This window comes from Sceloporus occidentalis, unplaced genomic scaffold (assembly GCF_023333645.1).
Source record: "Sceloporus occidentalis isolate IW3139 unplaced genomic scaffold, rSceOcc1.0.p SCAF_99, whole genome shotgun sequence".
Taxonomy (NCBI): Eukaryota; Metazoa; Chordata; class Lepidosauria; order Squamata; family Phrynosomatidae; genus Sceloporus; species Sceloporus occidentalis.
In genome coordinates, this window is record NW_028317079.1 from 2,267,145 (window position 1) to 2,288,954 (window position 21,810).

Consider the following 21,810-nt stretch of genomic DNA (forward strand, 5'->3'; position numbering starts at 1 on the left):
GATGTGGTAACTTGGTTGTCAGCTGGCAGTGGTTTATTTTTCAATTTCTCCGGTGATTAATATGGATTAATATTCTGTTTAGTCACAGCTGCGGTTTGTGGCCACCTTTCCAGCACCCAAGAGAGTGATATGGTATCAGCAACAGACAACATTTTGAGAGACCAAGCCAGTGCGGGCCTTTGCCCACATTTTGGTGTCTGGTATCTTACTGGGGAAGACTAAAGGTATTCTACTGATATGGATGATATAGGCCTAAGCAGTCATGACTATAAAGAAGTCTGAAAACATTATATCAAGCTAAAATTACAACTTTAGAATTAGAAAACGGCACAATCATTTACAAAACTTGTTCTTGTCTGATACTACCATTTTATTTATTCTAATTATTCATTTTTGGTGGAAGTTCCTGGTTTCTCATTATTGCAACCATTTGTTAGCCACCATTAGTGAATATAAATGAATATTTTTTATTTAGTAACTAAAGAGGGAGTTAGCTGGATTGTTTGGAGAAATGGTGACATTTCCTTTGACTGAACTCACAATGCATTGTCATAGATCCAGGCAAGGTTCACCCACAAAAGGTCTAAAAAAGGCCCTTCATAATGCATAGTTAAAGCATGAAGGTGACTTTTATTGAACTTTCATTTGTTAAACTATACATATTATACAGTGCCAACTAAGAGGAAAAAGACAAATAAATTTAATATTTAATATTCTTTTCTGTGCATACTGTATATTCATTGTCATGAAAATAGATTAATAGCAGAATGAGCAACTGGAATTGTAGATCACCTCCTGCTGGGAATTATATTAAAACTTATATTAAAACCATGCTTAATGTATGTTTAATTGTTTACTATTTTTGGAACATTCTATTTTCCTCTGTCATTAACTTAATGTAGATGACAATGTTTTCACTATGCCATCTTTTTAAGAACAGAGACATGCTTCAGCATTAAGCTCAATGGGGCAAGTCCAGTGGAGTCCAATACTGTCTGCAACATCTGGATGATTTTAGCTGGCAGATAGAATTACAGGGTAATAAGAAAAGTATGGTTGTTGGCTGACAGGGGCCAGAAGAGATCCCAGTTCGAGCCACAATCTCGTTGAGGTTTGTTAAGATTAGATTTTGTAGTACATTTTAAGGTTTAAGGTTTCCTTTTTTTATACACAAGTTCACAAGGTCTCTAAAGATTCTTTTTGTACTTTTGAATGGACTGTAAAGTGTCTAAAATGGGTCATCATTAGTACTAAACATGTCCTAAATCACACAGACGGCCAATACAAAGACGTCTCTTGGCATCACCCAAACTACTGCCTACATATTTAATCAGATTTATGATATTGATAGTTCAGTTGTATCCCTAGTAAAGCCTAAAAGCTAGACCTAGCAATTGGGAGGGCACATTTTCTTTGTAATCCTCTTAGAACCCTGAAGCACTGAAGACGTGGATAATTTTTTAGTCTTTTTCAAATGCATGGATGAGAAAACAGCATTGATTTCACCTCTATTGTGATTGTTTTTCAAGTAAAAAAAAACAGTTCATAAAGAATCAGTTCATGTTTCTATTATATCAAAAAGAACCACTTTCTCTGTTTACTTAGGACAGTTGAGTTAACTGAGGTTGAATGCCCTCTCATGCTAACACTTGCAAAACAACCTGTATATTTACAGATTTTTTGTAAATGAAAAAGATTTAGAATTTTGCATACTTCAGGTGATGGCATGCAAGTATACTGAGAACTTGCTTGTCCTCACCTGAACCGTGCAAATTTTAATAAAATAAACATTCCCATGGTATAGGGCAAACCTATTCCTCACCTCTATCCCCTTAGTGGGATGGGTGAGTTAATGTTATAAGAAGTACCCTATGGGTTGTGAATTATTGTCTTACAAATTCATTGCAAAATAAGTTTAGTGAATTTGCACGCTATACTATTGTATTTTTAGCCAAATTGCATGGACTTTTTTTGTCTTACATGCTTTGTTAGAAATACAATGCCTGTGCTGAATAGAAAAAATACAGAAAATGAGCTATTGTACTTCTGATATATTACGAACAGCTCAGAACATAAATCAATATAATATACAAGAATCTAAGAACACAATTAAATGTAGTAAATATGGCTTATTCTTTTTCAAGTTCACAAAAAAAGATCAATAAACAATTCAAAGATACAATCTAGGCCATACACATAAAGTTGGGGACCATCATGAATAGACTCCAATTTATTTTTCTTTTAGCATGTTTCTATTTTATTATTACGCATATACACCAATCGGCCATTATATTATGACCACCTGCCTAATACTGTGTATGTCCCCCTTTTGCCGCTAAAACAGCACTGACCCGTCGATACATGGACTCCACTAGACCTCTGAAGGTGTGCATTGCATCTGGCACCAAGACATCAGCAGCAGATCCATTGTTCCTTCTACCATTGTTCTGTTGTTCAGTTCTTATGCTCACATGCCCATTGTAGGCAATGTGGACAGGGGTCAGCATGGGCACCCTGACTGGTCTGCGGCCCAATACACAACAAACTGTGATGTACTGTGTGTTCTGACACCTTTCTATAAGAAACAACATTAACTTTTTCAGCAATGTGAGCTACAGTAGCTCGTCTGTTTGGATTTGCCCCTATGTTTGTAGGTAGCCACACCTAGTTGCACCCTCCAGTTGGCATTTTCTGGGTGAGAACACTTGGAAGAACACATGTATGACTTTACTCCTGTATGCAGGGCCGGCCCGACAATGGAGCCGAGTGGGGCAACCGCTCCAGGTGGCACTCTTGAAGGGGCGGCACTTCGCCGCCCCAAGCCCTTTATTTTTTTTTTTTTAAAGGGAAAGAGAGAGAAAGGGGCGCCGCTGCCAGTACCGCTTGGCGCCCCTCGCTCTCTCCTCTGCGGCGAGTATCCCTGTTCGGTCTCGGTGCTGGCTTGTAATGCTGAGTGCCAGAAGATTTCTGGCGCTCAGCATTACAAGCCGGCACCGAGACCGAACAGGGAGACTCGCCGCAGGACTGCTGAAAGGTAAGTACAAGAAGGGGGGGGGCGGCAGGGATGGAGGGAGAGGAAGGGTAGATAAGGGGGGGGGGCGGCAAGGACGGAGGGAGAGGAAGGGTAGATAAGGGGGGGGCAGCATTTTAAAATTCGCCCCAGGCGGCATTTTGCCTTGGGCCGGCCCTGCCTGTATGGTACATAAGCTGATTTAATATTCCCGTTTTCATGGAACAGTCTCCTGATTTAGACTACTCTCCCTGGTTTATGTCTAAATTTGATTTTTTTTTATGTCATTAAAGGTATATAGTCATCATTATATTGATCTGAGAGATATTGACCTTGATAAAAATTATTTAAGTTATCTCAGAGAAAACAAGGGATTATAGTTCCTTTATCATGGATACATTTGTATTTCATTCAAACAAATATAATGTAAATCCCCTACTCTTAACTTGTCAAATTCATATAAATATGTCAAAATTTTGACCTCTCAAATAAATAAATAATATACAATTGTGTAAAGTTCTCCTATTTATGTTATGCTCCCCCATGGGAATGAAATCCATTTTCTATTCTTACTCAAAAATATCTAATTGTTGCTAAACCGATAGAATTTCAACACTCAGGACAATAAGATACATGTATTTCCATTATGTGATTCCTAACCCCGCAATTTCCAAGACCCGAGTACATATTTAATGAAACTTAAATATGTCCTTATTTACAAAACTGTGCACAGAATTGTGGGTGCATGGTGGTTGGATTGACTTCAGCGATTGTTTAATTAAATAGACAAGAAATGAAGAAATCATGCACAGCTGGAGACCATAGTTCAAATCATATAAAAATGGAGATTGCATTTTAAGGGCTTTTCACTACAGAAGCTGCTGAGCAGTAATTACTTTGTAATTAGATGTACACCATGCAGCAGTTGACTCTGTGCTAAAGTCTGTTAAGAGTAGCCTTTATTTTGTACATCATTTAAAGGAAAGTAATCTCAAACTTTTGTTTTACCCTTTCCTTCCTTTTCTCATAGATCACCCCACTAAAAGAAATAAATAATCATTTCTGGTCTATTTCAGATCAGTCAATACACACCACTTACATGTGACACATGATTTCCACACTGTCCCCATGATCACAGTAGACAGTGAAAACACACTGCGTGTCAGACAAAGCATGCTGGATACCACATGGTAGCTGTGGCTGAGGTATGTCATGCAAAGGTGGGCTGCTTGGCAGAAAAGTGCCAAGGTATGTTTTCATAGATCTTATTAGGCAGTTCCCTCTCAATATGATGTTATATTCGAATGCAGCCTCTTTTTCTCTCTGTACAAGTCTGTGCAGAGCCATAGCTATCTCCTTTTGCGCCCGAGGCAAGAATGGAAAATTGTGCCCCCAGCTATGTTTTTATTTACACTGCCCTTACACACTTCCCTTACACACGCCTGCCTTTACACATGCCTGTCCATTAACATGCATATACACACACTGCCCTTACACACACCTGCCCATACAGACTGCCTTTAAACACACCTGTCCATTAACACACATATACACATACACTGCCCAAACACATAGTGATTAGGGAGCACGAATGCCGAGGTCTGAAGTGCCAGACCTCGCACTCCCTAACATTGGGCCGGTTAGAGGGGGATTGTGATTTCCCAACCAGCCCTGCTCATCGGACCCCTTCTACTCAGACCAGGGCTCATGGTGACTGGGTACACACTTCCCACAGGGGCGCTCGAAGAGCAGGGCTGATTGGGGAGATCACAATCTTGCAGGTGCCTTGGCACTCCCCTGAAGACCAGCCCAGGGCGGTCACCCCCTCCCCTATAGAATAGCTACTACTCTTTGGGGGGGCTTTGAGGCTGGGAGCAATTTGTTTCACCACGGGGCCCCTAGAACGCGGGGCCTATGAGCAACTGGCCAGTGTCCCCATGCGTTTAGATGGCTACCTTAATGTTGTGCTGGTTAGGAAGATCCTTGCCTTTCTTACCTCACCCTTCCTACGGCCCTGGGTCTGTGCCTATGGTAGAGTGTCAGCTAGACTGTTTGGTAGCACCCTCTTCAGGGACACCCAAAGACATGGGCAGGTGGGGCTCCTGCCTGAGGGCCTGAACTGCTGTTGTTTGGGGCTAGGAGACGTAGAGCATTGAGATAAGAGGAGGGGGCACAATAGAAAAATAAAAATGAGAAAACAATAATAAAAAAGTTAGCGAACAGAGAAAAGGGAAGATCTAGAAACATACTCATATATGACACATACATACACTCCTCCACATATACATACAGTTTTACCACAGGATTGCTCCATGGCATACCCATTTACTTGCTAATAAAATTAAAATAATCAATATGTTAACTAAAAGAGCTTAATTTTTTTGATACACCTTTATTATCATTTCAAATTACTGCACCAATAGCTAGTTCACTTGGGTGAAATAAAGACTGTGTAAGAAAAAAGGTTTGCTTTGGTATTGTAGGAATTTGGTTTAGATATTACTTGCTGAGATGACCAAACACATTAAAGAGTGACCCCTGCTGGACATATGTTTAAATTATACGTTTAACACAGCATTGCACAAATAGAGTAGACAATTAGTATTATACAGATATTTACCTTATTTAACACATACATATTCAAGTTACATACTCTTTACATAGCATTTATTCAGTTTTGGCGGTAGCTATAATAGTAAAATTTTTAACAATAACTAAAATTAAAAGTAGATCCATCAATGCAGGCAGCATTTAGTAATACTACTAAATGTTAATAAACCACAATCTTATGTCAAGAAGGGTTCAGATGATACAAGTCACAATAGTGTTAACATTCTTGGTGGAACAAGCAAATGATTTTGATAAATTTAGGTAATTTAAAATTATGCAGTTGGGACATAAGAATCCCAAGGGAGAATATAGGATTGGGGACACTGTTTTGTCAGTGACAACAGAAGAAAGGAATTTGGGAGTAATTATTAGACTTGGGCGCTGGCCAACTCTTCGTGTTCGTCTTCGTGGGGAATATTCTCCCGTTCCTGTGTTCGGTTCTGGAGAATATTCATGTACATTCTTCGTGTTCCTTTTTTTTCCTTAGGTTTTTGCTGTTTTCTTTTTAGAAGGGGTTAATACGGGGTTAACGCGGTAACGGTACGCAGCAGCTTTGGAGCCAGGATTTTAAAGATTCGTATGAGCAACTCTATTGGTCTCTGGCAGGGGCCTCATCTGCCATCAAGTAATGCAGGGCAGCTGCTCTTCATTGGTTGATGTTAGACGAGCCCCCTGCCGGCGACCCATACAGTAGTTCGTACAGACTTAAAATCCTGGCACCAAAACTCGGCCGGGGTCTCCATGCTCCAGGAGTTAAAGGTCCGTACGAGCGACTCTATTGTTGACGGCGAAACTCTGCCTCGGGTGACAATTGGTCTCCCTGCTCCAGGAGTTAAAGGGCCGTACAAGGGGCCAATAGAGTCGTACGGACCTTTAACGCCTCTATTGGTCGCCTGCAGGGGCCTCCTTTGGCATCAACCAACAAAGGACAGCTGCCCTTCATTGGCTGATGCCAGAGGAGGCACCTGCTTGCCCAAATATGAATGCACAAGTCTGGTAATATTATTGGTAATTTCCTGATAATTTTTATCCTCCAAACCATTCACCTTTTGGAGAGTGTTCAGAGGATGGCTACTAAAATCGTGAATGGTTTGGAGGATAAAAATTATCAGGAAATACTAAGGGATCTCAATTAGACTTGGGCGCTTCGTGGGAAAAAAAAATTCTCGCATTCTATGAATATTCGTCCGTTCCCATGTCCATTTCGGGATGCATAATAGTAGGATAAATAAACGCGTAGAAGAAGTTGAATAGGGAATTTGAGACCAATTTTACATAATTTTGCTGAAGGTTCGGTTAAAGTAGATTCCAGAGATATGGGGCAGTGAAATCTTGTAGACAGGAAAAAGAAGAGGTGATAAGTGAGGAGGAGAGCCTTAGCCCATGGGAAGAAGCAAGGATCAAGTAGGAGAGTATTTGCTTATGAGGGCATAAATGTATGGAGGAGCAGTGTCATGGAGGGCCTTATATGTTAGTACCAGTATTTTACATTTAATTCTAAAGGTAATTTGGAGCCAGTGGAGGGTTTCACAGAGTGGGGAAGCAGAAGTGGAACGACGTGCAAGGAAGATAAGCCTAGCAGAAGCATTTAGGACAGACTGTAGAGGAGAGAGTCGAGACAGTAGAATGCCAACCAGAAGAGTGTTGCAGTAGTCAAGACGGGAAATGATAAGTGAATGAACCAGAGTTTTTGTGGATTCTTGGGTGAGGAATGGGCGGATGGGAGATATGTTTATTAGGTGCAAGCGGCAGGATCTGGTGAGGGACTGAATGTGAGGGATGAAGGAAAGGTGAGAGTCAAGGATGACCCCAAGGCATCGGGCCTGGTTAGTAGGAGAGATAGTTGTGTTGTTAACGGTGAAAGATAATTCAGGTAGTGGAGTGGAGATGGAAAGAGGGAAGATAATGAGTTCACTTTTAGAAAGATTACGTTTCAGGTAGCGTTGTGACATCCATGAAGAAATAGCAGATAAGATTCTAAAAAATATCACCAGATAACTTCTGCATCATGTAAAGAGAAGTAAAAGAAAGCTATCTGTAATTTTATTTTTCTCTTTAATGTTGCTTGAATCCTAAAACTGGGATAAAATGTTATTCAAATACTACAGTTGCCTAGCAACAGTTACATCACAGCAGTCTGAGTAACAGCAGCCACTCCCACTGCCATTTCATGCTCCTATATGTAAAACAGCAAACCTTTACAGATTCACATTTACACAGTGATGGCCAGTGAGGTGTTCTGTGTTATAGGTGTGATGTCTGTGATGTCAGAGACGGTTCAGAGGCCCTGTTGAAACTTTTTCAACAAGAAAATACAGTAAAATGGCATTTTTTAAAAATAAATTAATAAGCTTATTTAAGATGCATTCCATATTAGTACATAATCATATAATAGTAACGTTAGGGGAAAAAACTTTGTGGAACAGCACTATTTTAATAATAGGTGAAAGATGGATCCACCCGCAAACAGTAAGGTGTAATTATACTTTTATTAAAGGTTTATTAAAGAGCAAAGACAAAATTGAGTTGCTAAAGCTCTGTTCGTGCATTGTCTATACAAAAAAGACAAAGAAATTAGTACAAAGTACAAATCACAATTTCATCTTAGAGCAGTATAAATCTAAAATGTTTAAAACCATTTAATTTTTTTACAATATCATAAATTATTTCTTTTAAAATACTAAATGTTCTAAATATTAATATAAGAAAATGTTTAAATATATTTCTGAATTCATTTTTGTTATGTATCTTAATGTATTTTGAGCAAATAATAAATGTTTATGTGTTTATGTTTATTGTTTATGTGCAATAATATGGCTATTACGAATGGAATCATTATTCTTAATACCTAATTATTACCAGACACTGATAGTTTAATGTTGGAGATAAGGATGTTATTTTTTCCCCTCTAGGGCCTTTTCTGTAATCTCCAATCTGTTTAAGGGAATTGGAACAAGAGGCCATATCTATACTTGGGACCACTGTGCCACTGTTCTTTACAACCCTTTATAAAAAAGGGAGTAAATGGGCTTAATGTTAATAGGAAACAGGCAGAACCAGGTTATGAAAATCCACTTTACATGTACACCATGGGATTAGATTCCTCTTCTCAATATCTGCATATTTATTCTTCCGCATTACATTAGTGCTCACTTTGAATATCTACTGGCATTTTATTTGACATGCAATATAAATTATTTGTATTATGATGTTATCTGTATTCTTTCTTATGTGCGGTATAATAAGTAACCACTAAAAGTGGTGACAGGAGGGTATTGCGCAGGAATTGATCCTGTTGCCAATCTCAACCAGACTTCTTGACCATAATTCAGCTCCAATAAAGCATCACCAGTAACCACTCTGTCACTGTACATGTTGCTATTAATATTTTCTGATTGGAAAGCAATTTTGTCCACTCCATCAACAACCAAATAACCTGACACACGTGGACTAAAGGATTCAATGGTGTATTTAAAAACATACACCCCAAGGTATGGTACATTAAATTTTCCAGTACCGGGAGCATATGAAGATCCATAATTCACGTATAAATGATTGAACTTGATGGGCCCTGGAGCTGTCATTCCATATGTGTGAGACACGTAAAATGCCACCATTGGTGCATAGCGGTAAGATCCTTTTGTAAAATCTGCCCAAAAAACATAGAGGGGAAATCATTAATATTTTTTCAGTAATTTTCTCAAAATTACATCATATTAAGAAAAATTAATTCAATTGATTGTATGTAGCATCATATTTTTTATACAAAATAACTCGGCTTGGTTTACTTTGGAGTCAGTTGGATGATTTAACATTGCAATGATGTGCCAAAGTAAAAATCAATATATAGTGCATCAAAAAAATTTAAAATAAACATTTTATCGTTGTCCCTGTTAACAGGGAATATTAACTGAACGTAATGTACCATTGTGCTGTAATAGGTATAGCCATGCTTGAGATCGCTCCAGGTTTGACCCAGAGTCTCTGGGTGAAGTGCTGCTTCCCTGGATCTCTGGGTCAGTCTCTTATTTCTTGGAGCAGGGGAGAAGTGTTTGGCCAATAAAGGCTGTCTGGGCTTGCCCTGCCCCAATGCAAGGCAGGTCATCCAAGATATATTGTTTTATTTTTGTGCCAAACGTTGGACTCTGCCAATGTTTAAGACTACCCTGCTTCTGGAACTTTCTTTAAAGGCCATCAAACAAAACCATCAATAACAATTGTTATTACTGACATCAATGTTGTCATTTTGAAAATGTTTAAGAGGGGGCTTGGTACACAGTTCTGCAATTTAAGTCAAGTATAGGCAACATACACACGTACTACAATTAGTGTTTTATATTGTTGGTACATTTTAAAAAGAGAAGTTCATCGTAAGTTATGATGTTAACCATAATATTTTATGGCTTACCAGGAGACTGAGCATTTTCATCTGACATCTTAAGGCTGCAGTTGGCTCCCCCAAAAGGATGTCGGCAAGCACAAACAAAGGTCTTCCTGTCATTAATGCAAGTCCCACCATTGTAACATGGAGAACTGCTGCAACTGGATGGTTCATCGCCTATTGGGAATGATATTATTAATTGTCATTTGTATTGATACAGAAGACTCATTACCTGATATACATATATGTATAACACAACTACTGTATTTATGACACGCCCTTGGTTTAGTCTTTTACTTTTGCTGCTTCAGTTTGAAAATCACAACTATGTGACCATGCACTTCCTTTTGTAGTTCCTTAAGATTAAATATGCCTCTTTCCCCTTTAACGGAAATCTTGTGCATACTGCTAACCACACAAAACTTTGGAGCAGGTAAGATGATTGTACAGCTTCCCTGTACGCATTATTTGTCATTATTTATGTGACCTTACACCAATTGTAAGGACACATTGCCCTCCTGGTCTTTCTTGTACATTAATATAAACCAAAAGTGTGTATATAAGGATTTTTTATATATATATATATTATATATGCAAAACCATAAAATCATTCATAAAACATTATTCTAAAAACTAAACCGATACAATCTCACAGAGGACTTTGTCTAAGATTTATCATATTCGCATTCATTTACAATTAAATAATACAACAGACAATAATCAACTGCAATAGTTGGCATACCTTCGTCAGCAATGTCTGAGTTCCTTTGGCTCCGACCAATTAAAGAAACAGTTGAATTTGCATTTGTCTTTTTTGGAGGCACTGGCTTCTTCATTAACACTTTCATCTGCTTTTGAAGCTTTGCAACATTATTTGTAACATCAGACATGCTGTTATCTACATAGTAAGATAGGTTTGACATGATTGCTTGCATTTTTGCTTCAATTAAGGACGTCATCAACTCTTCAAAACCCTTTTGCAGACTTGTAATATTAGGTTGTGTTGCTTTAATTAGTTTTGGTACACTTTCATTTACTTTTCTGATAGTGATAAACACAGTTTGACATAAGCCCTTGGCCTCAGACGCTGTTTTGTTTAAACGAGGCATGCTTGTCGATAACAGTATTGTCTTAAACTCAAGGGCTTTTATTCTAGTGTAGAGATCATGTATTCCTTTAGCTGATCCTTCATCTGGTTTAGATTTAGATGAACTAGTAGGGTTTGCTAGAATAGTATTTACTTGAGATTCTATATTCTGCAGTCGAGAGAGACAGTTTTTTATCTCTATGCCAGAAAATTGTAGCTTTGTTTCCATTTGGATGATGTTTTCCTGACATTGGTCTAATCTGAATATTAATGTATCTACTTTTTCAGACAGATTAGCAAAAGAAGTGGAAACGTTGCTGTTGTTTTCATCCTTTGGAGGGTTAGAGACAATTCCAGTCTCGTCAAAATCATGTCCGTTTTTAGTAACCAATCTCTGCAAAGTTTCATTAATCTGATGAAGGAGAGGAAGACTTAGCAGTATGCTCTCTACTTTTTCTGCTGTAGCATTGTGAGTCTGTAACATGTGTCCTATGTTAGGTATGTCTGATTTCTGCACAAAATCATCGTGAATGGAATCAACAGCATTGTTAAGGATGTCCATGGTATTATTAAGGCCATCTTCTACTGTTGTAAGACATTCATTCATACGCCTTTCAAATACCTGCTCTTGACTTCTAGCATCATTTTCAAGTGCTGATTGTTCTTCTGTAAGTTCTTGGACCCTAGTACTCAAGTAATTAATAACATCTGTAAGATTTTGAAGCTGTCTTTTAAATTCTCCTACATCACTTTGGTGCTCATATTCGGCTGTCATGCTAAAGGGAGCTCCCTTTTCGATCAGAGGTTGTAATATTTCCATATCATAGCATAGGTCATTTATTTGCTCGTTCATTTTATCAATCTTGTCATCCAGAGGAATGACAACATCAGACACAGTTTTGTTTAGGACGAGAACATTTTCTTCTGTTCCTTTAAGCTTTTTCTGGAAATCGTCTTTGCAGGATGTGTACTTGTCTTCACATGCTCTTTCAATGGATTGCTTCTGCTGTTCTAATGTTATAGTAAGGTTATTGATCTTATTGTCTTGCACGTTGATATCATCATAGAGCTGTAGCATCATAATGTTCTGTTTCTTTACTCTGTCTTGCAAAGAAAGCAGATACTCAGTGATATTATCACCGGCATGATTAACAAGTATAGAAGTTAGTTGACCCGTAGCATTGTTATCAGACAAAAGTTCTCCATGAATCTCCTTCATCTTAGACAAAGTGTTATTGAGACTATCAAAGTAGATTATGTTTCTTGATTTCTCATGTTCCAGCTCCTTTTCTAAAGCATTGTGCTTCTTCTCCATGTCTTTGAAAGAAGTAGTGCAAACAAAAGCTGTGTTTTTTAAATGTTCCACCCGATTCTTAAGTTCTAATATGTCGTCCATAGTTGGCTTGTTCTCCTCTTCCGTGATGCAACCATGGCCGGTGGTTCTTATTGTCTCATTAAGCTCTTTTACAATTTGCTTTGTTCTCTCAAGTTCAACAGACATCCCTGACATACTTTTAAAGAGTTGCGCTATTGTTTCTTGTGTTTCCATTTGGTATGTTTTGAATTGGTCTTTAACAACATCCTTAATTAGCTCTGTGATACTTTTAGACTTTAGATCTAAAACAAGTGAGAATAGTAATATTGTTATATGTCATAATATAATATAGTTAGTTATACTATGACAAGTACTGCTTTAATAAATAAAGGTAGCAAGAAATTAAATTGAATACAGTAAATATGTACAATAGCCAAAAGTTGACAGTTTAAAAAGAAAAAGAAAAATTTGGAATTATCATATTATTTAGCATATGAAACATTTATCTTGGGTCAGGAGCAAAGGTAGAACGAATGTTCAAAACAGGAACCAGGTTCATGCCTTAAACCAACTCTACTGCAAGCTGTTTCTGACAATCATTGGAGATTTACAAAAAGCAAGGAACTCGCAGCCGCGATTAATACCTCTGGAGAGAAAAAAGGTCTGAAATTAGGTCATTAAAAACTGTGCAATCCACATTCTGGGACTATTACATACTTAAGAGGTCATATCAAGGATCTATTATGGTTGTTGTCACACATGCAGAATACAAATAGCGCCCCTAGAATTTTAGCTGACAACATGCATGGAATATGCAGCAGTAAGGAAGAATATATACTTTATTTACACCATATTTGTAAACACAAATATAAACATTATCCTTTATTTAGCAGTACTTTTATATATATATATATATATATATATATATTCCAAATATATTGTATCCATTTTAGTGGATTTCTTGTTTGTTTGTTTAGTGTGTTAAACAAGCAATGCATGATTAATGCCTATTTATGAATGGTTTGCTTTGACACACCCTTAGGACATGGTTTTGAAAGTCAGTGCTCAGTAGTTGAAAGGCCAACCAGCAGAGGAGTTGTCTATTGTGGATAAACCTAAGCCTGGAAGAGCAACGATATAGGAGGACATCAGAAGAAAATGAGTTTATAGTTTGCATGTGATTTATAACGTATATATTTGGGAATTCCCCAGGGAAGAATACTCAGAGCTCTCCCAGAATGACTTTGTTAGAGGTGAGGCTAGCTGGTTGTGTAGGTAGGGCTAGCTCTGCATGAGTGGGGCAAGTGGGCTCCATAGGTGGGGCTAGCACTGTGCGCTGTGGGGTTAGCGAAAGAATGTCCTGCGCAGGAGAGTAAGTAGATAGAGAGAAACAGGGAAGTGACTCAAATACCTGGGGAAGCAGTTCTTAACCAAAGACTCGGGATCAAACCCAGGGAGTTCCCACATATTATAATATATTGATATTAAGGGTTTGTATACTGTATTTTTGAGGGGTTATCTAGTGTTTTTTGTTATGTAACTGACAATAAGGTGAACCTACATATAATACAGATGTCCACAGACTGAGTATACCTCAATTAATGCATGTGCCTCTATGACTAGTCTTGACTAAGAGACAGAACAATGTTGTGTGAAAATACAAATAACAAGATGAATATCTAAAAATAATATGTTTGGTCCTTAAGCTCCAAAAAAACACAGTTATGGAATCTAATCCTATTTTAGACATGTTTTAGTTTTGCTTCTAGCTGTTTTTTTCTTCCCCTGACAGCTTTCTGTTTCTGAAAGGCTTTTCACAAATAGATGTAATTTCAAGGTACCTATTTCCTGAAGGGAACTATACAAACTTATTATCAGAAGTCTGTTTAAGAAATAAGCTGGTGCTTACCGCTACAGCAGCTATAGAGCTACAAATGGCTGCTGGTTAATATGCATATTAGGGTGGGATGTTAGTAACAGGGAAAGTCATTTTATGCTCGAAATAACATGAAAGATAAACCACAGGAAAATGAGAAAATTAGGAATTTTTAGCGTGTTAAATGTTGCCTCAAATTTTAAGCTCATTTTATGGACAACTTTTCATTACAAATAATGTAAATATCATGTATAATTGTATATTATTATTTTATGAAATTTAGTCTGCTGTTCACTCAAGAAAAAAAGTGTCAACCATAAATGTAATCAGAGTTTTCTGGGAATTTTCACTTAAACTACTTACATTTGTTTATTAATTTAAGGACATTTCATTGAATTGGTTCCTTTTACACACATACAAAATTACTAAACATCAACAATCATTTTCCTATATAGTATGATTATAAATTTCAGGCAAATTATACTTCACGCTTCTCCATTTTTCACTCACTAAATGATCATTTCTACAGTTAGCCATATGTCTAGTGTATCTTTGCTTTATGATAATATATTTTTTGCTTCTGGGTTATCATGCGCAGTGTTTTAGCATACATATTTTACAGCTCCAAAATACATTGCATATAAAGAACAACATTTAGAAGTAGACATGTAAGCTTACTGGAAAAAAATAATTTTGCACTGATTTCTGATTAACTTTCAACTCAAAAATGTATCCAATGATTACATACCAAAAATTATAAGTTGTTTTGTGAAGATAAATAACTTTTAAGTACTTCCAAGTGAATCTGATTCTCACTTTTTTTATTTGCGTACTTGTGAACTCTCCGCCCACTTTCCATTACTCCCCACCCAGTTCCCTCCCACTAAGGTCCATGGAGGCTAGCCCCACCCCTATCTGCAGCTAACGTCACCTCTAATGTGGAGCCCCGCCTCAGAAGAGGAGGATCTCCGTTTATTCTACCCTGTGAAGTTCCCACATATGTATATTTGTATTACGTCACAAATTTCATGTGTATCCTCTCATATATCACATATCACTTTACTGTTATTTTTTACCTTTCAATAACGATTGCACCTCTTTCTCTTTATAATCATTGTTGATTTTTCCTTCTAGAGAGCTCAGTGTCTTGTGAACTTCAATCATGCTTGAAGAGTAGTTCTCCACTTTCCTCTGCAATAGCATCAACTTGATGTCTTGGTTGTAAATCTGGTCAGCCAGCTTTTGATGCAGTGCTTCATATTGTATAGTAAAGAAGAAGAAAAATAAATATAAGCACTAATTAAAGCCACATGTAGAATATGCACTTTTTTAGGATCTCAGAATGTTTGGTGGGTATATGTGCATCACAGTGTTCTAGAGCCCCTATAATGTGTATGGAAAGAGCAGAAACTATGTTTAGATAAATCAAGTAAATAAAATACATTACACGTCTTCTAAATGCCTTACCAAGATACATGAATCACGAGCAATGGTCCAGCGTGCTAGAACATTTCAATGGTTGTGCTTGTAATAAGACCACTTTTACAAATTTGCACCAGAATTTATCTTTTTTACCCCTCACCCCCATATGTCATAAGGCTTTGTCAAAATTAGATATAAAAACATTAACCTTTTTTTCTTACTAATTCCCACGACTTGTGGCTGAGTAAATGAGGGAAGGAGGGAGAGGGTATGTGAGGGACTAGGAATATGCATCTATGGATGTGTATGTGTGAGCATACATGTGTAAATATTGGTGTGTGAGCATGGCTGTGTAAGTGTGAGCATTGATGTGGCTGAATAAGTTTGTGTGAGCATGGATGTGTATGAATAAGTGTATGTGAGCATGGCTGTGTAAGTGTTTGTGTGTGAGGGTGGATGTGTCTGAAAAAGTGTGTGTAAGCATGGATGTGTAAGTGTTCGTGTGCGATCATGGATATGTAAGTGTTTGAATGTGAGCATGAATGTGTATGTATAAGTGTGTGTGAGCATGAATGTGTTTGTGTGACCATGAATGTGTAAGTGTTTGTGTGTAAGCATTGATATGTGTTTGCGTATGAGCATGGACGTGTAAGTGTTTGTGTGTGAGCATGGATGTGAATATTTAGGTGCGAGAGGGAGTTAACATGAGTGTGTAAGGTGTAGCTGTGTGTGTTAGTAAATATATGTGTGTGCATGTGTATTGGCATGAGTGTGTACGTTTTTGCAAATGTGAGAATGTGCGTAAAAATATGTGCCAGTGTGTATGCCCGTTACCTGGCGGACAAGCAGATAGAAAAATGACAGAAGAACAAGCAGAAGCAAGAGAAGAAGTGGTGCTGCGGGAAAGGAGACAGGGACACGAAAGCCATCGATGGAGAAGCTAGGAAGACATTGAGAGAGCTTGAGTGAGAATGTGAAAGCAGGAAAGAGTGAATTTATTAATCATCACATAATGGATGTAGGTGTGGTTTTGGTGGGCATGGTTGTGTTATGAGGGGCAGGATTTCAGGCCAGTCAGCATGAGGGGCTGGCCCTGAACTGATCGTATAGTGATTATTGAGCTGGGCTCCATTGACTTCCATAGTTGGTTCCAGTACCTGTAGCCAGCCTGCAGGGGTTGGACAGACTCTGGGAACTCTTTTATTTTGATGAGTGCTGCCATCTTGTGAGAGACAGCATGCTTCTTTCACATGGCATTTTTAAACACTTTTTTAAAGTGATCGAGCGGGGTCCCTGACTTTTTGTTTGGTTGTGCAAAACATTTATGTGTGCAATTATTTAACCTGTGTTTGCTTATGAGTGCTTGCTTAAGTACATGCTTGCTTACGGTTGCAATGAGCTGTGTTCTTGTGTTCTGTGATTGCTGTAGGTGACAGGCTTGAATGACAGTCTTGGCTTGCTGACGGCACGGTTTGATTTGGGTGGGTTATACATATGGGTGGAGCAACAGGGAGTCCCCTCAAATAGGCTTGCAGGAGGGCCCCAACATTTAGGCCTGTTTAAGGTCTTGCCCATTCCGGCACATTCCTACATCTACTGCAGGCCATGTAAGACTCATTGTGCCCCCAATAAAGCCCCACTCCTTCCTCCTCCTAGGCAGAGAGACCTCTAAGGGGCCAATGCTAGAAGGTTGCAGGATGATAATTTAAACCTAAACAGAACCAATGAAATTAATTACAAACCTGGGTCATAGGTAGCTTTCTTGTCTCCTGAATCAACTGCATTGTCAGCAAGATTGCTCTCTGCTTGCATCTGGACTGGTCGAGCTATATGAAAAAAGGTCATGTTACCGACTGTATTGTCTGTTGATGTATATAGATTTTAAGATTTTTTTTCTCAAAAATATGTATTTACATCAGTCTGTCAGCTCTAGTGTTGTCATACCCATTGACTATACAGTATATATTGTAAGAAGCCCTGTGCAATTTGTTGGCGCTATATAATTAAAAAATAATAATGATAATTTCACCATCATAATATGATATTCTTGCATAGAGACACCTGGTGGTTAAAATAAAGCATTACACAATACTGTGTTATTTCCTGAACTCATATAACATAAGATTATTAATTTGCTTCTAGGATGTACTTTCTTTTAGTTGTTTAAAGAAGTAGGAATATTTACAATAAGTAGAAAATGGCATAACATACTATGGAAAGGTTTTTAATGACTGCAAAGTGCAGATTTGAGAATGTATAATAATTATAAAGCAGAATATTCTCGTGTTGTGGGTGGCTTATTTTGGTTGGCTCTTTGTGTCGGGCTCATATTTTTACTCTTACAACGTATACAAGATATCCCAAATGAGAGTAAACTATGCTTAATGGCTTTCCCTAATGGATGGTACCCACTCCGACTAAAGTGTTTGAAAACTTATCACACTTGTCCCACTTCATAGGAAAAAACTTAATAATCTAAAACTCATTTAGATATGAGCATAACTATTTTTCTGCATTAATGGAGCACTTAAAGTAAAAAAAAAAATGCCCTCAACTAGAGAGTCAAAATTATTATTTTTTCCCTTGCTTTTTTTGTGTACCCATTAAAAAAATTAATCTGCAGTATTAAAGTATAATATTTATTTATATAAGCATTGTTACACAAACACTATCATTCAAAAGTCTGGGGTAATTTCGCTGTTTTCATGGAAAACAAGGACATTTCTAGCTGTGTAACATAATTGCAAAAGGGTTTTCTAATGATCAATTAGCCTTTTAAACTTAAACTAGGATTAGTGAATACAACGTTCCATTGGAGCACAGAAGTGATGGGAGTGATAAAAAGCCTCTGTACGCCTATAAAGATATTCCATTAAGAATCAGCCGTTTCCAGCTGCAATAGTCATTTACAACATTAACTTTAATTTTGACACTGTGCTTCTGATCCATTCCAAAATTTGCATTTATTTAAAAAAAGGACATTTCCCAAAAGCTCCCCAAACAGTTGAGCGTTAGAGTAAGTGTCATTCTCTGTCCATGGCCATAGGAATATGTTATTTATTTGTAGATATTTCTGGGTGAAATGTTTCAATTAATTTTTAATCACAGCCCACATTTGTTTTAATTAAATGCTCTAACAGACTCAGCATGCCTTTTTTCTATTAATGTATTTATATTACTACTATGCTGATGCCATATGTTATGTTCCAAGGGCATCATGACTAAGTGTATATTATACTGCATCCTTGTATGAATACTACTTAACAGGGGTTCCAAGAATATTATTTTCACTAGATGTGAAGGGGGAAAAATGTTAAGATAATGATAATTCAATAAATAATATCCTTAGAAATAAAGTATATCCAGTTTTCCAAAGTCCATTTTTCAAGTATTAAGGCATGTCATCACAAGTAATGAACACTACTCATTTCTAGCACAAGTATAGTTAAAACCAATACATTTCTATCCGCAAGCGTATGATTTAATACGGTTTTTATGAAATCTAAAGTGAAAGTTAGTTTTTTTCGGTCTTGTGACATACAAAAAGTGGTGGTCACCACTAAGAGAGAGAGAAACAGAAAGAGTAACATTTTTGTAACATTTGCAACATCTACTTTAAAGTAACCCATTCCACTAGAAAATGCTGATGTGGAATGAAAACCCACCTGTTACTTGGCACTTCTCTCCACTATACCCTGGGCAGCATTTCCATTCCAGAGATGTCACTATTTTATGTCTCATTCTATAAACTGGTTGCGAGATTATACGATTCCTAAAAAACAAAAGCAATAAGACGCAGTCTGGTAAATACAAAGTTTCATATTTTTAACTATACACATTCTTTGTAATTAGAAGTATTTTCTTTTTCTTGTAAACATTTTTCCTAACTAGAAGGTAATTAGAATAACTTTCAAAGACCTGTCCTGCAGGGCTGTACCTGGTACTGTTGATGTGTTGGGAAACTTATTTTTTTATGATGCCATATCGAGCTCATTTATTAAAATCTCTGGTTTGTCCATGTTGAGGGTTTGCCTATGCTCCTTTGTGATCTAAAGTGTTGTCCTATGTATTAAGGAAGACCATAAGCATACCTGAGAACTCCCCGGGAATTAACGTGGAGTCTCCGCGTGATGCCCTGTTTTACTGGGTCTCTGAGTACGTTTCTTCTTGCTCAGGGCAAAAGGATGGTATTTGGCCATGCACATTCCCTGCCACACTTGTTACCTACCACCAATTTAAGGCTGTCAGGAGCAAGCTGTGTTCCTATTTACTGTATGGGGAGAGAACTGGGTAGCCCACCCAGGGAAGTTTCCAGCTATGCCCATAAACCCAAACTTGGTACATGCATAGGGTTACCAGCTGATTGGGTTCTTTTTGTTGCCGTGAAAATCTAAATAATGTTATTGTAAATAGTCATAGCTCCCAGCTGTCATAATTTCCAGGCATAGTCCTATTGTCCCACCAAGTTGATCATGGACTGTTTGATCTTCCTTACTGCCCCACTAATTTGTATGAATGTTTCAGGTCTGTCCTTTTCCGGCACATACATAAATTAGATCTCTCATGACTTATTGAAGCAGAGCACTGGGGTATGACATCACATGCTTCAGCATAACAGAAGGTAGATGTAAATGCAAAGCTTCACGCCCCTACAGCCTGCTTTGGCTGCCAGCTATGTGAGAGCTATGATATATAATGTGTTTTTTCTAGACCTCATTATGGCTACAATCCTGTGTCATTTGAAAGCGAGAGCTTCTAGAAACAGAGTTAATGTTACACAGGTGATTGACATTGAATTCTGGCAGTGTATTAAAGGTATTACATCATGTAAGGTTAGCACATTTCTCTTAGGTAACTCAATTATGATAAATTCAACACTAAATTTTGAATTATTCCCCCCAACTCAGAATTACACTTAAATATATGCACTTGTCAAACTGGATATTATAAATGTTTCCTTTATATTTGAACTATCAGAATACCTGGTATCAGCATGCTAAAATAAAAATGGTTGACATTGTTTGAAGAAACTAAAAAAGAAGTCTTAAAAAAGCGTCAGACTAGATCCGCTGTCAAATTCTACGTACTTTTCGATCACCACCTAAAGAGCCTGTAGTGGAAACTGTGTGGTGTGAATGATATCATATGTAAAGGACAGTGACCTTTGGTTTTCTGAAATATTTTCTTTTAATTAACGTCAGCTAAATTCATAGTCCGTTTATATCTCCATATTGTTTTATGGTATTATAAAAACTAGGCCTCGTAATGAAATATTCTCTTGGGTACGCACCTCACTGAACAGCCTCCGTTATTCCAAGCGCAGGGGTCTCCTCTTACAGAAACATATGTTTCCACATTGTCCACTGCTACAGTTGGCGTCAGTCTTGTGTGAACATATGCGCACCAATTCCTGTGATCAAACAAAATACACTTTTTATTATTTTATTTTTTCCCTTTTATTTGAAACATGATGAAGGCAGTGCAAATAAACTGGAAAAGTAAAAATAATGAAATATTCGTGGACATTCTTCGTGCTCGTTTCATCTTCGTTTTCTCCCTGCTGCGTAGCAGGGGTTAAGAACACATCGGAGCAGCAGCAGATCCGTTTGCGCCGTGAAGGTATGTGTGTGCAACTCTATTGGTCGCTGGAAGGGGGCTGGTCTGGCATCAACAAATGAACTGCAGAATGCACCTCATTCGTTGATGGCAGGCGAGCCCCCTGCCGAAACGACCAATAGAGTTGCACACACGTACCGAGGTGTACTGTACACAAAATGACCTAGACAAATGCTCCAAGGAACTTGGCCTCCTTTTTATCATACACAGTCACACATCCATAGATGTTTAACCCCTTAAGGACCAGGCTGTGTTTTACCTTTTGTACCATTGGGACCGAGGCTGTTTTAACACTTTGTGTTAGTATTTTTTTTTACACAAATTGTACTTTGGGTATACATTTATAGCTCCAGGTATACGTCACTATCAAACAACACCCTAATATGTGTTCAACAACATCTCTCGAGTACAGTGATACCACCCATGCATGGGTTTGACTGCTGTTTGGGGTTAAAAGGCCACATTTGGGTCCCTATTTTGGTCAGTCTGTGCC

The 21,810-nt window shown here is 37.8% G+C and overlaps 1 protein-coding gene across 1 annotated transcript; it reads right to left on the minus strand.

Moving 5' to 3' along the window:
• Window positions 1–8,847: 8,847 nt before the first annotated feature.
• On the minus strand, window positions 8,848–17,546 carry LOC149284103 (multimerin-1-like). Its single transcript, XM_089497150.1, has 5 exons — window positions 17,444–17,546; window positions 15,356–15,532; window positions 10,744–12,705; window positions 10,029–10,178; window positions 8,848–9,269 (listed from the first exon to the last, which is right to left on the minus strand). The coding sequence occupies exons 1-5, from the start codon at window positions 17,544–17,546 to the stop codon at window positions 8,848–8,850; spliced, it is 2,814 nt and encodes a 937-aa protein (XP_089353276.1).
• Between the last annotated feature and the right edge of the window lie 4,264 nt (window positions 17,547–21,810).

What these genes read in the sequence shown, in the direction of transcription:
- LOC149284103 (XM_089497150.1), bottom strand. Translation starts at nt 17,546, where the DNA reads ATGACCTTTTTTCATATAGCTCGACCAGTCCAGATGCAAGCAGAGAGC. An exon ending in GAAAGCTACCTATGACCCAG is followed by an intron (nt 15,533 to 17,443) that starts GTTTGTAATTAA and finishes TACAATATGAAG; the next exon opens with CACTGCATCAAAAGCTGGCT. An exon ending in TGAAAATGCTCAGTCTCCTG is followed by an intron (nt 9,270 to 10,028) that starts GTAAGCCATAAA and finishes TTTTTTGGGCAG; the next exon opens with ATTTTACAAAAGGATCTTAC.